At 41.0% G+C, this 16024-nt stretch overlaps 1 protein-coding gene across 1 annotated transcript in view; it reads right to left on the bottom strand.

Moving 5' to 3' along the window:
- Window positions 1-4119: 4119 nt before the first annotated feature.
- The window catches only part of IFIH1 (interferon induced with helicase C domain 1), a gene marked incomplete at its 5' end in the record, with an annotated part of 59404 nt that continues 47499 nt past the window's right edge, over window positions 4120-16024 (bottom strand). The window contains 5 exons of the mRNA XM_006037451.3: window positions 4120-5594; window positions 5683-5776; window positions 6899-7089; window positions 7990-8151; window positions 12080-12229. Coding sequence (XP_006037513.2) covers window positions 5412-5594; window positions 5683-5776; window positions 6899-7089; window positions 7990-8151; window positions 12080-12229 — 780 coding nt within the window. The remainder of the gene's footprint in view (window positions 5595-5682; window positions 5777-6898; window positions 7090-7989; window positions 8152-12079; window positions 12230-16024) is intronic.

Genomic DNA, 16024 nt, shown 5'->3' with positions numbered 1-16024 from the left:
TACTTACTGCAGCCAGACATGTTTCCAGGAGAGATCCCAGGTCATGAGTGGAGCCAATGCAGTAGAGCACATGATGACATTCTCAGGGAGAACAAAACCTGCAACTTCAGAGGTTGCCAGTCTGCCAGTCAGTGGCGTATCTATCCCTGCCAAGTACCAAGAACTGATATTTGATAAGAGGGAAGACCAGTTTCCTTCTCATCATCTCTACTATTGCCCCAACATCTTACCAGGAGCACAGATACTGTCCTGTCAAATATGCTTCCTCTGAGCCTGAACTCAGGACTTTCAAAGAGTACCTCACAAAGAATCTGCAAAGAGGGTTTATTCACCCTCCACATGACCAGCTGGGGTTCCCATTTTTATTTGTGACCCAGAAGGATGGATCTTTGTGCCCGAGAGGGCTGTGGAGCGCTGAAGAAAATGACCATCCATCACTGAAACAACTCTTGAATCAACGGAAGTGGGTTAGGCACCAATCAGCTAAGCTATTAACTAAACTGGACCTCTGAGGGGCCTACAACCTCTTTTGCATCCATGAAGGCAATGAACGGAAAACTGCCTTCTGATCACAATCTGGTCATTCTGAGTACCTCGCGATGCACTTTAGGCTTTCTAATGAACTGGAAATCTTTCAGCATATCCTGAATGATGTTTTCAAGAACATCCTGGACTCGTTCATAGTAGTTTACCTGGACAACATTTTTGCCCTGGCTAGCATGAACAACACGTTTGAGTGATACTGGAGCAACTGAGGAGCTATGGTCTATACACCAAAATAGAAAAGTGTGAATTTGACAAAACATCCATTGAGTTTCTAGGGTATATAGTTATACTAAAGGGGCTACCCATGGATCCAAGGAAGTTTTTTTTCTGCCATATTAGAGCGGTCACCCCCTAAGCAATCTGTGGTTCCTTGATTCTGTCAACTTCTATAGGAGGAACCCCTTCTAGCAAGGGATTCTCTAAATAGGTGGCCCCAATCACTGCCCTTCTGAAGAAAGGAATGTGCTTTGCCTAAGCCCCAGAGGCCCAGCCTGTCTCTGAAGGACTTAAACTAGCCTTGGCCCCTATCCTAACACACCCAGACCTGGCACGGCTGTTCTTGGTGGAGATGGATGCCTCCAGCTGTGCCATCAGAGCTATCTTGGCCAGCCAAGTGCCAACTGTGCACTTTCTTCTTTAGGAAGCTGAACCTCGTTAAGCACACTTATAATATCTTGGATTGGTAGCTCCTGGCAAAGCAGCATTCAAAGAATGGTGACACCACCTAGAAGGGGCTCAGTTTCCAGTCCAAGTATTAACTGACCACAAAAATCTTGAATATCTGCAAACTGCCCAAAATCAAAACCAAAGATAGATCTGTTGTTCTCTGTTATTTACATAATTCAATTTCACAGTCACCTGCCATTGTAGCACCAAAAACGGTAAGGCTGACATCCTGTCTCAAAAGGATGAATATTTAGAACTCTGTCCTGAAACCTATTCCATCATTCTGAGCCCCAAGAAATTTGTTAGGGCCATGGTAAACAAGGACTTAATGTCTCTGCTCCTTGATTTCTCTAGGACTCATTCATTTTCAAGGTTCAGTGGGACTTAAGGACCTGGAACATCCACCTGATCAGATGTTCAGCTTCATGATGGGCTCCTTTGGCACAAGCAATGCTGGTATATCCTGGAAGGGGAACTCCAGCTCTTCCAAAAGGTGCCATGACTCTGCTTGCAGGCATTTTGGTATTACCAAAAGTACTAGCCTGGTCCTCCACAGTTTCTGGTGTCCCCAACTTTGTCAGCATATTTAGAAATACATTGACTCCTGCAAGGTTTGCACTCACACCAAGACCCATGCATCAAACTGCTAGGACTCCTTCAACCACTACCACTGCCAAGCCAGTCCTGACATACAACATTGTGTGTTGTTCACTGTTTTTTTTTTAGTACCGATCTACCTCCTGCTCTAGGACACTCAAGCATTCTGGTGATAGGAGACCTGCTCAGCAAGATGGCCCATTTCATTCCCTGTTCCCAGACCACCACTGCTCCAGAGACAGCTCAACTATTCATAGAAAATGTCCTTCAGCTGCATGGTATTTCCAGGAGTACCATCTTGGACCACAGCCCACAATTCTTTTACCACTTCTGGAAAGAGCACTTACAAATCAAACCTCTTGCCTCATCTGTGAATCACCCACAAACTAAGGGTCAAACAGAATGGATTGATCATACACTTGAACAATATCTCCGATACTTTTTGAACTATTGCCAAGACAATTGGGTCTCCTTATTCCCGCTAGCAGATTTTGCATATAATAATTCTGAACACACATCCACTGATCAATCGCTTTATTTTTTTTCCTTTTTTTATTATAGTTTCCACTCCTGTTTTCACCCATTGCTCTCCCAGACCTCTTGCACACCGACCACAGCTGATCTGGTCAATCACATCTGCCTGGTTTAGAAAGAATTAAAGGAGCATCTGGAGGCTGCCAAGGAGATTTATGAGATTCTCAGGTAAGAACTGTCAAGAAGCACCAGTCTTCTCAGTGGGAAGGAGGAAGGTTTGGCTATCTACCCACAAACTGCAATCTGTGTGTCCCTCCACCAGACTGGACTACTGATACTTGGGCACCTTCCCAATCATTGTAAAGATCAACCCAGTCACCTACAAATTAGGGCTCCCCAGGACAATGAAAATACACCTGGCCTTTCATATGTGAAGTCTCATAAGGAAATGCCAACCCTCCCCATCCTGTGAAGAACCAGAGTGCCCCAAGGGATGACAAGGTTGAATGGTCACAAACTCCTCCATGACTGTTTCAGGCTGGACATAAGGAAGAACTTCTTTACTGTCTGAGCCCCCAAGGTCTGGAATAGACTGTCACCAGAGGCGGGTCAAGCACCTACTTTGAACGCCTTCAAGAGACATTTGGATGTTTATCTTGCTGGGATCCTATGATCCCTGCTGACTTCCTGCCCCTGGGACAGGGGGCTGGACTCAATGATCTTCCAAGGTCCCTTCCAGCCCTAATGTCTATGAATCTATGAATAAACAAGCCATGCTTGACAGGCCAGATGAAATCTCTTAACAGGGCACCTCTGAGCCTGTGAGTCATAGGTTGCCAACACCAGATCTATAGTATTCCAATAGAAGAAAACATACCTATCAGCATAAGCATAAAAATCTTTTAGAAGACCTTTACTCATTTAAAAATAAAGAAACTGAAAAATAGGCCTCAAGAACTTTAGTAGAGTTTTTGCATAATTTACCTGAATGGCTATAGTATAAATTCAAGAAAAACTAGGTGGACCACAGATGAGCTTATCAGGATGCAGAGACTGACAAATGTAAATTAAAATTTAGCAGTGTTCTATAGAAGTTTGTTGGTTTCTGTGATCCAGTCTTTTACTTGTTTTTTGATATAGCAATGTAATGAAATATACCTAAACTGTGGTCAAAAGTAATTATATAAAAATGCTATCCTCTAAGTCAGCAGATCTGCTGTATGCAATGAGTCAACTCTGATCCTCTAATAATGCGAACTATTTATAATACCTTTACTCGTATTAACTATAATCTGGTGTGGCTATGAAAGAATGCGCTGGACATTTTTCTGACTTGAGCATAATAAAAGAACTTATCTCTGTTCCAACTACAGAATATTTACCTGCAGTTGCAGAAAAGTGTACACTACAATTGCACCTCCACTGTATTTTTACATATCTCCCTTGTGCTCCAATTACCAGCAACTGATTTTGCAGATTCTAGTTTGAAGTTACAAGGCTAACAGATAAACAACCCCCAAACCTCAAATATTTTACTTGTAAACTGAGCAAATTATTCTGTATGTAAGATAAATATGGAAGTGCATGATGCCATTTGTAGTTACCTCTCAGAGCTGCACTTTTTAAAAAAGTTTTGAAAGGTAAACTTCAAACCCTGCTGTAAATTACAGCAGCACATTGTTTTGAAGTGTAGGTGAAATCTTGATCCTACTGAAGTCAATAAAAATTTGTCAGTTGTTTAAATGAGAAGTCACGAAGAGAAGTTTAAACTATTAAAATGATTATTGTATATGAATGTGTAATAATGGTGGCAAACAAAAGAGTTATAGCCATTTATTAAAGAAGCATACTTTAATGCATCTTCACCATTTTACAAAATCTTTGTATGACACTACAAATGGAAAATTCTATTTGCTACTGTTACTTAAGGTTTAAGTACATGGACTTCTTAAAATATTTTGTATAGTAGTTTAAATTTAGTCTGACTTTGTAACAAATGTGGGAGTCACCCCTTAATGGTATAAGAGGAGAAGCACAAAACAGAACCAGTGTCCAAATGACAGCCATTTCAGGGGAAACGCTGAGTTAAAATATACCCCCTCACATTACTTATGTTACTGAGAGACAGTGTTAACATGGGGAAAGGAAGGGAGGAAAATAGCTTAGATCAGTGGTCAGCAACCTTTTTTGCCATGGTGGACTGGAACAACTCAGCTTGGGTCCAAGGGCTGGCACTAGAATTCAGCTGCTGCTGCTGCCACCACTGCTTCCTGCCACCCAATTGTGGCATGGGCAAAGCCCCACAGCCCAAGTACAGTGCAGTGCAGGCAAAATATCCCACTGCTGAACTCATAGGCCACAGGTTGGATCCAATGGCTCTGCAGGCCGGATCTGACCATTGGCTTAGATCACTGCTGGGAATCAGCAGCCCTCACCAATTCCTGCACTGAAAGATTGACTGCATATCATATATGCTCTACTTCTGCCTCTTTGTTACCAACAACTAACTCCCAACCTCAGTTTCAAATGCATGTCTGATCTAACAATGACCTTTAACAAGTATTTCCCGAGTTAAAATCCCCCCAAATATTTGTTAATTATCTTAGATGGCAAATACCACTCATTAAATGCATTGTTGCAATGACGGAAAAAAATCCAATCAATGAAAATTTTTTCATTCATTCGCTGGATTCTGCTATATAGGGAAGGAAGGTTTGTCCCCTGACTTCACAAAAGCCTGGACTTTTCATTCCATCCAGGAAGAGCACACACCAACTGCTGAAGCTTCCTTAGCCTGACGAAGGGTTTTTGAACCCGAAACCTTGCTTAATAACTATTCTCCAACCATTTGGGTTGGTCTAATAAAAGATATCAAATTCACCCAAGGAACCTTGTCTGCCTGGATCTACTAAGGCTTTCCTTTTCTTATTCCAAGCCGCCACAAAAGCACAAACAACTTTCCTTCTCCCCAAGTGATGTCTCAGTTTTACTGCACTTGGGAGTTTACAGTAAAAGATAGAAGACAGGAGCTTTTCCTGAAAAAATAAACAAACCAGGAGCCTGTGATCACAGCAGTAAAAATGCTTCAGGTTAAAATTAAACTTTTGTGTACATTTGTGAACAAATCCTTAGTCTTCATCGCTGGAAACAAAGTGGTCTGCATAGTCAAAATCAGGGAAGCTGATTGGCAGCTCTCCCCATTTCTTGTAAAGTTGATTTGAGGTTTTTTTATCTTTGTATCGGACCACGAGATTTTTGATTTTCAAGCAAGGAAGGTCAAGCCCTCGGTGCACCATCATATTTCCCCAAGCCTGAAAAATTGAAGAAAAGCATCTATTAGCAAAAATAATTAGACAGATACCTTTTGGCACTACAGAGAATGAGGAAACACACACTTACTTGTCCACAATGTTTGCAGATAATTTCACCATTTGTTTGGTAATCAGCATGTTTTTCTCGCAGTGTTCGATTTTCTCTTGTATAATAAAGGTCCCTGAAAATGGACATGAAATATGAATTAGATGGGGTTATTCTCTCTCAAAGAGGTGGCCTTAAATAGTATATTCTGAGAGTACAACTCCTAAAGAAAAATCTAGTCTGCAAGCACGGTAGCAGAACTACTGCCATAAACTATGTCTGACCTTTGGACAAATGCAAGAGTAGGAGAGAATGCAAGGACACTTTGTCACCACTCTGCAAGGACAAGATATTACAAACTGCGTGCTGTGTGCTCCCCTGAGTGCAGGGTCTACCCTCTGGTAGCTCTTAAGAAGCAGAAAAGATATGGCTCACTGTCTCCCTCTACCATGGCCAAGGCTCATCACCTTTAAGGGGGACCATTCTGCACACTTATAAATAATGATGCAGCTAGAATACTTCCTCTGCATATCACGGAGCTCTGGGAGAAATGGTGCCCATAAGCACCATTTCCTCATTAACTTTCCCCAAACCTTCTTGCAACGGAAACTAAAAATGATATATCTCAAACAAAGGTGACTTTAGAAGGAGATTGTAGTGTGGGGTGAAGTTTGATATATAACTGTCCCTTTGTTAGAAACAATTACAATTTATTTTGTGAAGTTAAAATAAAACATTTTTAATAATCTCTCAATTACAGTATGAACAAAGTGCAGTACAGATGGCCTGCTCATAGCGTAGCACTTGTGGGTGTCCAGTGCTAAATGTTTAAGAAAAGTCTAAACAGTATACAGGTCTGTATGCAGAGGACCCTGAGATTCATGTTGTCTTCAACTTACGGCACTTGATTACTGACAGCATTGTTAAATACATCCAGCGTGAGCAAGGTAGCCTAGTTAGCTCTGTTTGTGGAACCTATCTTTTGCACTCCTTGATATTTCATCCCCTGGTTGGCCCCAAATCAGAGCTCAGTATGGTCCTGCCCCACCAGCATCTCAGCAGCAAAAAAACGTAAGCCACATGTAACTGAAAAGGTACTGAAACTTCTCTTACTTGCCAATAGCAGAATTTGGGTCATACCCTACTTTTTTTCATGATATTACCACTTTTTGTTATTATGCAATGCCCAGAGTGCTGCTCTGCCTTCATACCAACAGGTTTCTACCTAAATGAGAATATGTAGTTTAGTAATACTTACTGGAACTCCTTTTTAACATTGACATGATGCATGCTTTCAATAATTTGTATGTCTTCTCCAGAACATACTAGCTTGCCACAGTTTTTGCAAAGGAATGTTATTAATGATGGATTTTCCTTGTATTTCTTACGCTGCTCTCTCTTTGCCTTCGTTTTTATTTCCAATATACTTTGCATCTGAAACCCCTGAATCTAGAAATAGAAGGATAAGAACATTGTCCTATTTATGAATCTTCTGCTGTAGCTTCAGTAGAAAAAAGATTTATTGCCAAGTTTACTTCCAAAACCTCAGATATGTACATGGAAAATAGATTCTGGAAACTGACACTATTAAAGGGACACAGTCAAATTATAAATCATATTTTTTTAACGGTGTGTCTGAATTATTACATGAATCTCCCAAACCAAGAGTGCTCAACCCCTGGCCCACAGGCAGATCCAGTCTGTGGAGTAGTGTCATTCAGTCCATGGGGCTCCCCAGAGGTCTGGAAATTTGGTGGCAAGGGAACAGTGGCAGTGTTAATTATTGTTCATGAGCTGTCAAAGTCCAGAGAGCCCTGTAGGCTAGATAATGTGGCCCTGCATGCCAGCATGTGGCGGGACCCAGGTGCACAGGGTTGGGTTGGTGTACAGCTGGACCTGGTCACACAGTTTTGCACCCATGGACTGACCTAACACAGTATCTGGCTCATTAACTGATCCTACACCACAGATTGGAGGACCTTTGGCCCCTGGGACCAAAGGACTGGGTGCCATTGTCCTAAATGGATTGTAACAGATGATTAGAGGAAAAATGCTTTTCTCTAGTTTTTCAGTTACTTTGCTTTTTTCATTTGATGACATTCTGTCTAATTAGTCTTTGTGTAGAGTTTTCCTATATCAACTGGGTAGAGAAAGGGTTTAAATAAAAAGAACACAGAAAAGTGGCAATTAAACAGTAAATATTGGCAGAAGGTTTCAAAGCCAAATAGGGTACGCAATGACATTTTTAACTCCTTTAAAAAAGAAAGTTTCACTGTTCCTTTTAGGATTCAAGTATGTAACAGAGATCTGTTCCTACTTACAGGGCAAAGGATGAGTCAGAAACCATACCTTGTTTACATACTCCTCCTGTGGCATCCTTTGGACACGTTGGATGGCTTTATACATCATTTGCTCACGAAATATATTGACATTTTCACGTTCAGCAGCTCCTGATCCACCTGATGCCACCAGTACGTAGGTACTCTCATCAGCTCGGGCTCGTCCACGAGCCTGCAGTTTTCAAGATAAATGGGATCATAAATACTGCAGAGCCATCTGTGGCATTATTGCATACATTTTCTGTAACAAAAGGTATTCCATGTTCCTTACGTGAAGCATCCCAGTGAAGCATTGCTTTAATTAAGTGTTCTTGTTTAAGAAACATTCCAATGCCCTATGCTGCCTCTGCAGTACTATTAAAAATAAGAGGCGGTGTCAATACACATTATGCTGCTAAAAGGATTTTTGAACCATGAAATAAATCTTTGAAACTTAAAACCCATATTGTGTCTTCAACAATATTCTTGCACTCACAGATCACATAAAATCATAGATGAGTAAGACAGAAGAGACCTCTACAAGTCCTCTAGTCCAATTCCCTCCTCAAAGCAGGATTATCACTATCCAAACCTTTCCCTATAAATCTTTTTCTAACCTATTACTAAAACTACAGTCCACCCTGTCATGCAACCATAAGTCATAGCAGCCTAACCTGCCACAAGCAAAGCAGGTTTTCTGGCTAGACAAAGCCTTGGCTGGCAAGATATAGTTGGGGCTGGTCCTGCCTTGAGCACGGGGTTGGATTAGATGTCCTCCTGAGGTCCCTTCCAACCCAATTTCTATGATTCTAAGCAGGAGGACAATAGTGGCAGGTGCTCTGCTGCTTCCAGTGTTGTTAAAATATGCTCAAGAGTTCCAAGGAAAAAGGGCCATGTCCCCACTCCCCACCCTCCCGGGGAAGGCAAAACCCCCGACAGTTCCTACCAGTCTGACCATATGGTAACATCCTTCCTGATCCCGAATGTGGCAATTGGTCTGACCCTGAGCAGAGAGGCAAGACCCTCTAGCCAGGAACCTCCAGGGTTTAGTCCAAATAGGAGCACTGGTACAAGCCAGTCAAAATCCCCAGCCTTACCTGCCGCCAACACCCAATGATTCTGAGCAAGATGGAAAACGTATAGCAACAGAAGGTGACAAGTATTTCTTCCTGGACCCTTGTGGCAACCAACAAAGCCCAGAAGCATTGGAAATACTTATTGTAGAGCACAGGCATAGCTACGCCTAGATCTTCCCTGACCAACGCTCAGCCAGCTTCTTCTTGAACACCTCCAATGATGGAGATTTCAAACTTCCCTAAGTTTACTGCCTCGTTGTTCTAACAGTGAAGAAGTTTATCCTGATATTCAATCTTAACCTACTTTGCTGCAAATTCAAGCTATTGGTCTGTACCCTGTTCTCTGTAGCAAGGGAGAGTCCTTCATGGCAGCCTTTTAGATATTTGAAGCCTGCTATCATTTCTCCTCTTAAGTGCCTTTTCCACAAGCTGAGCATCCTTCAACTTCTCCTTGTATGGCTTGCCTTCCAAACCCTTTACCATTGTTGTTGCCTTCCTCTGGACCCTAACTTCTCCATGTCCTTTTTAAAATGTGAAGACCAAAATTTCACACAATATTCTAGATGAAGCCTAACCAGTGAGGAGTAAAGAGGCACTATCACCTTCCATGTCTTGCATCTAATACTCCTATTACATAAGAATGTAAGTGCTGTACTGGGTCAGACCAATGGTCCTTCTAGCCTACTATCCTTTTTCAGACAGTGGCAGAAGTGAATATTATAGAGATATACGGTTCAATACTCTCCCTGAAGAGTGATTTATCTACTCATCAATACCCTCCTTGGCATTCACCATTCATTGGTTTAGATATGTCAGAGGAAACACTTATAGCCCTTCTGTTCAAAACCCATTAATAGATCTACCATCCATGTATTTATCCAGTCCCTATTGATGCAGCCCAAAACTGCATTCACCTTTTTGCAGCTGTGTCACACTGCAGACTCATATTGAGTTTGTGATCCACTATAAATAAAGTATAACATAGATAAATTTATTTTTGTATGCAAATATTCCTTTCTATGTGGGATCCTTCTGTAGTATGGGTGCCCAGCAAAATTTTTCACCATTCTTTGCCTGCTCCATGACAGCATCTGAGCAGTGGTTCTCAGTAATAAATCTATCACAGATCCCTTTGAGGTTAAGACAGGAGTTAAGCAAGGCTGCGTCATTGCTCCAAAACTTCTCAATATTCGTTACCATGATGCTACCTCTGATCACCAACAAGTTTCCAGTAGGAATGGAGCTAAACTACTGAATGGATGGTAAACTGTTTAATCTCACCAAACTCTGAGCCAAAACCAAGACTACCTGGGCCTCAATCATTGAGCTCCAGTAAACTGATGATACTGTAGTGTGTGCTTGCTTAAAAGTAGATCTTCAATCATTGTCTTTATTAAGGCATGCAAGAAAATGGGACTGATATTTAACATTCAGGTCCTCCGTCAACAAGCTCTGAGCAGTCCCCAGCTCTGGTCATTCAGATTCATGATGAGACTGTGGAGAATGTTGAGTATTTCCCATCCCTCAGAAGCCATTTCTCGCAGAAGGCTGATATGGATGAAGAAATACAACATCACCTCAAATGTGCAAGTGCAGCCTTCAGATGCCTGAGGACGTACATTTGAAGATTGTGACATCAGATTTGAAACCAAGCTCATGGTTTATCAAGCAGTTGTGATCCCTACTTTACTGTATGGAGCTAAGACACGGACAGCACACAGGAGACACCTGAAGTTGCTGGAAAAGCACCATCAATGCTGCCTGCAGAAGATCCTTCAAATCCAGTGGGAAGTTAGATGCACCAACATTAGCATCCTCTCGCAAGCCAACACCACAAGCATCAAAACGATGATCATCCAACATCAACTTTGTTAGGCTGGACACATCATTTGGATGTCCAACTCCAGAAGCAGTTTTATTTTCCCAGCTCAGTCAAGGTGTATGCTCAAGAGGAGGGTGGAGAAAGTGTTTCAAGGACATCCTCAAGGCCAACTTGAAAAAATGAAACATTGATATGTTGTGGGAAACTAGCATGCAGGACCACCCCAAAGAGAGGAAGAGTTTGCTGCTAGGATCTCAGTGAGGTACTTTGTAACCTCATGATGACAACAGGAGATGGAAAAGCAGAAGTGGCAGAAACAGTGTGTTGTGGACCAAATCAAGAATCCAGAGCCACCCACCCCACACAGAAACACATGTCCGAGTTGCAGTGGAACTTGGACTGACCCTGGATTGGCCTTAACAGCCATCTTCAGACCACAGATAAGGCAATAATGGAAGACAATCACCCCTGACTATGAGGGATTGCTGATGACGACAATAACAAACACCTTCAGATTCTGCATAATTAGACAGTAAACGCTCTTCTAGGCCATATTTCTTTTGCTATGTATTTGTACGTTGGTTAACATAACTGTACCTAGAAGCTCCAGCCGTAAGAGGAAATAAGTAAGTAATGGATTATTTGGATGCTGTTCTAAAGAAAAGTCTGTTATTCTTCTTTGTGGGAACACAAATGAGTACAAGAGAAAAGATCTCATGACATTAATACAAAGGGTAGGAACACTCCTCTGAGGCCCTCTCTTCAACATTGCCTAAAGGGGTGTAGAGGCACATTGCTGTACTCATCCTCTCACACCCTTTTCAAAGGGACACTATAGAGCTTAATTCTGAAGCGCTCTGGGTAGCTACTCTGCACCTAAGTGAATCTTACACTGTAAACAGACAGAAGATGAATCATGGAAGTGGTCTTGGTATTCGTGCTAAATACAGTATCTCTAACCACCTTCCTCACTCATGTCCAAGGCTTCCAAGGTTTCCTCCAAATCCCATTCATGTAATTCGCTATTGCTATTAAACTGTGCTCTGAAAATAGAGCTGTCGATGAATGTATTGCTCCACAGTAACCCTCTCATCCTCCCTCTAACAGAGGAAGGGTGTGTTGGCTTTCACATGCCACCATAAAAATTATCGGCCTTATTAAAAATATATCCAAATATGTAAACCATAATAATAAAGAAAGACCCATATGGCATACTGACATACCTGCACCATAGCAATTTCATTGGTGACGAGACCATAGCGGATAACAATGTTACATTCTTTGATATCCAGACCTTCCTCAGCCACAGTAGTAGCAATAAGTAGGTTTATATTTCCAGCACGAAATTTACTGATGACTTCTCTTTGTTCATTCTGTGAAAATAATTTTGAAAAATTCATTATTTTAGCTTTCAGCATCTAATCTCTAACTTTCCTTTTTAAAAACATATTTAATGAATTATGGTCAAAATTTTCAACCTTGCTTGCCTAATATTAGGCACCCAATCTCAGCTTGTGATCCTAATTCACTGGCTGTTAGATTCTTTGTTCTGTTGCTAACAGGAGTACATATTCATACACACAGTATAAAAAGGCCCTTATTTTCAAATGAATATAAAATTGTAGAAATATAGAATCATAGAAATGTGGGGTTGAAAGGGATCTTAGGATGTCATTTAAATCAAAAACCCCTGATCAATGCAGGAACATCTTTGTCTAAGCCAAATCAGACAAATGTATGTTTAACCCACTGATCTTCAGCCAGGGTACTTTTAAATCCTTTCAAAGGTTCTGCAGGTACCATGCCATGTTAGCATTGTCAGGTGTGCAAACATGTTTCATTAGACAAACTCAGAGATTTCAAACAGGAATTAATATTGTTAAAAAAACCCTTAAAAAACGAAAACCCCTTTCTAACCTTTTGTGGTCTTTGGAGTTTTTACAACAGAAAAATAGTTCTATTTTTCTGTAGTCAAAGACTGAGTGAAAACAAAGAGCTGGCATTTTCTGAGGAGTGCCTTGAATCTAAAAAAGGTTGAGAACCATTTAGGTAATCGCTTTGATTGTTTAACCAGGGTATGTCTACACAAGACAGGCTACAGAAACGTAGCTCATCGCTATGGTGATGTAGTATCGGTGGGCATGAACCACGATGCCGCTGTTTCTGTGCAATAGCAATGAGCTACTGCACAGTGGCTCATTGCTATTGTGCAGTAGGGTCAGAAACGACCTGAGCAGCGCCAGGACTGCTGAGTACCAGTGGTTACTATGCAGGCATTTACGCAGTTGGGCGCAACTGTCCGGTGCATGTGTAGACACACCCCCAGTGTCACAGTTAGAAAGTTCTTCCTAACATATAACCTGGGTATATAACCTAATATAGAACCTTCTGGTGGGTGGTTGAGGACTAGAACAGACTGCAAAATCTCAACTGCTCAACTCATGTCGCAACAATATTGATTATACATGGGTATTCAGGCCTAAAGGGTTTTTTTTTTATGTCTTAAGAAACAATAATATTTTAATGTCTATAGTTGTCTTCCCGAAAAAGAAATAACACAGTGGGTGCGTCTACATGAGACTGTAGTGATGAGCTATGTCGACGAAGCTTGTCATTACAGTGACGTAATATCAGCAGGCACAAACTGTGAAGCTGACACTACGTCACCATAGCTTATTGCTATGGCAACGTAGCATCTAAAATAACTGTACACCGCCAGGACTGCGTATTAGTGGTGGGTACTACACAGTCATTTAGTACTTGCACTAAATGACTGCACAGTACCAAATGCGCAGTCAGGGTCACATGTAGACGTGCCTAGTGAGTCTATACTGAAAAAAAATGGAGTATTGACTAGGCGTTTAAAGCAAAATAGGCTTGTGTGCAGAGACATAGGCATTTTTTGTAGTCTGGACATATCTTTTCTACTTGCTGTGTTCAATTTGGAGGCTACCAAAGAATTAGTCAGAATTTGCTCTTTCAGCCGTGCACCACATTTTACTGATATTAAAAAAACAACAACATTTCTACAAGGGAACAATTCCTAACATTTTTTTAAACTAAGAAGTTTTGATATCAATGAATTTTGTCTAGCAAGTAAACCACACAATTTTTGTAAGTGCTAAAATTACAGTCTCTTTGGGAACTAGAGCAGGCATACAAGAGGGGAGTTTACGAAATCAGAGTATTTAATTTTGAATAATTTTTGCTGAGGAGAAAGAAAGGTCAACAAACAAAACAGCATTAAGTAGACCTGGTTGAGTGATTTTTTGTGAATAAAATTCATTGTGAATTTTGGCAATTTCTCATTCAATAACTAACCAGCCCTAGTGTGAAGCATATGGGCCTATGCAAATGAAGTAAACAGCAATGCAAGGAAAAGACAGAGGTCAGTAATATTCAAAGTTGTTCCTTCCTTTTAATGTAATATCTAAAATGTGATAATACAGATTTTTTTTACTTTTGAAAATGCAAAAGTTAAACTATAAAAAAGAACAACAGTTCACTAAATCAGACTAGTACCAGGATATACAAAGGGACCAGCATTGCTGTGACTTGAAAGTGAGCTTGTTCCATTAAACCAGTGGTGCTCAACCTCTGGCTTGTGAACCAGATCCAGCCCTCAGGGCCTTGTCATCTGGCCTATGGGGACTCCCTAATGTTCTGGAAATTTGGCAGTGGAAAGCAGTGCTAGACCCGGTGTGAAGCACCAATGACATGATCCTGCATGCTAGATCACTGGTATGCGGCTGGGCTAGCATGTAGGGTCACTCTACAGCCAGATCCGGTGTGCGGGGTTAGGCCAGCATGAGGCTGGATCTGGCATGCAGGATCCAGCCCACAGACCAGCCCTGCAGGGCCTGATCTATAAACTCATTTGATCTTCAGGACTGGAAAGCTTAAGCACCACTACATTAAACTAATGTACAAAGATAATATAGGAAATGATTTAGATCATTGATGTCGGTGTACTAAATACAAAGGCAAACAATTCCGTCTACTGTTAAAACATGTCTTACTTACCATAAATTAAATACTAAAAAAGCAGATGTTTTCTCAACCCAATAAAAAGTATTTAAACCCAAAAGCTTGCTAAGAAGAATTTTTCCAACTATCTGAGTTGGTCTAATAAAAGATATCAGATTTACCCAAAGAATCTTTGTCTGCCTACGTCCTTAGACCAACAGGGTTACAACCTACACCTCTATACTAAAAAAGACATATTGCTATGGAGATGACAGTTAAGTAGTAAGTTTAAGTTTCCTCTTCTGTGAAATACATGATATCATAAGCACCCAAAACAGAGCACATTCCCATACTACATATATCATTGTTTTTTATAATGTTACTGACTTTTGTAAGGGAAGCCTTGGGTATGAGCCCTTGAGCATGTGATTGCTAAACAACTTGCTAATTATGGCTAAAAGCAGGCAGGGTAAGAGTGTGTCAGTTTTTCTGAAGTAACTGCCCATGAGTACTGTTACCCCATGGATTATCTTTCATTTACTGTAATGCAAAATTAAGCACATGGTGTGGTTATTTGCATAGCTGATGTACTGTATTCCCTGCCCTCCTTTACCTTGTAGTAACTTCTTCATGTGCATGTGCCCAGAGATTTTCCCTTCCTAGAGAAACAAAAATGACTTTTTGACACTGAGGTAACTAGTGCACAATAAGATTTTACAGCAAAAAACTGGGAGTATGCCTGCACAGTACAAGGCAATGCTTTGTGTACAGCTATCTGAGTTAGCTCTGCCCATGCTACTTCTGAACTGCAAATGGTACTACCATATTTGCATGGCATTGTGCCCAGGCTGATTAGCAGGGATCCTGGTTTTCTCTGTTCAAAAATCACAAATTCTCCAATTTAAAGAAAATAAATTTGTGAATTCTCTTATTCAAAACCCCCAAATCCATGTTTTTCTATGATTAAAATGAAATGCCACTATATGCATAGGTATCAGTTGAACACAATATTTTATTGACATATTTACAATTTTAAAGCAAATTAGAAGCCTACTAGTGCCTCAATCACTATAATTAAATAAATTCTAAATATCTATAAATTTGGGCGATTTTGGGTTAATTATGGAAAATGAGAGCTCCCATTGCCTCTTTTGCTCACCAGGACGTGGGTCCAGCTGCAGCTGTCCCCCCCCCCGCCCTCC

The sequence above is a fragment of the Alligator sinensis genome, unplaced genomic scaffold, assembly GCF_000455745.1.
Source record: "Alligator sinensis unplaced genomic scaffold, ASM45574v1 scaffold1779_1, whole genome shotgun sequence".
NCBI lineage: Eukaryota > Metazoa > Chordata > Crocodylia > Alligatoridae > Alligator > Alligator sinensis.
Note: the sequence above shows the minus strand (reverse complement) of the source record. Positions and strands in the feature narration are given on the sequence as shown.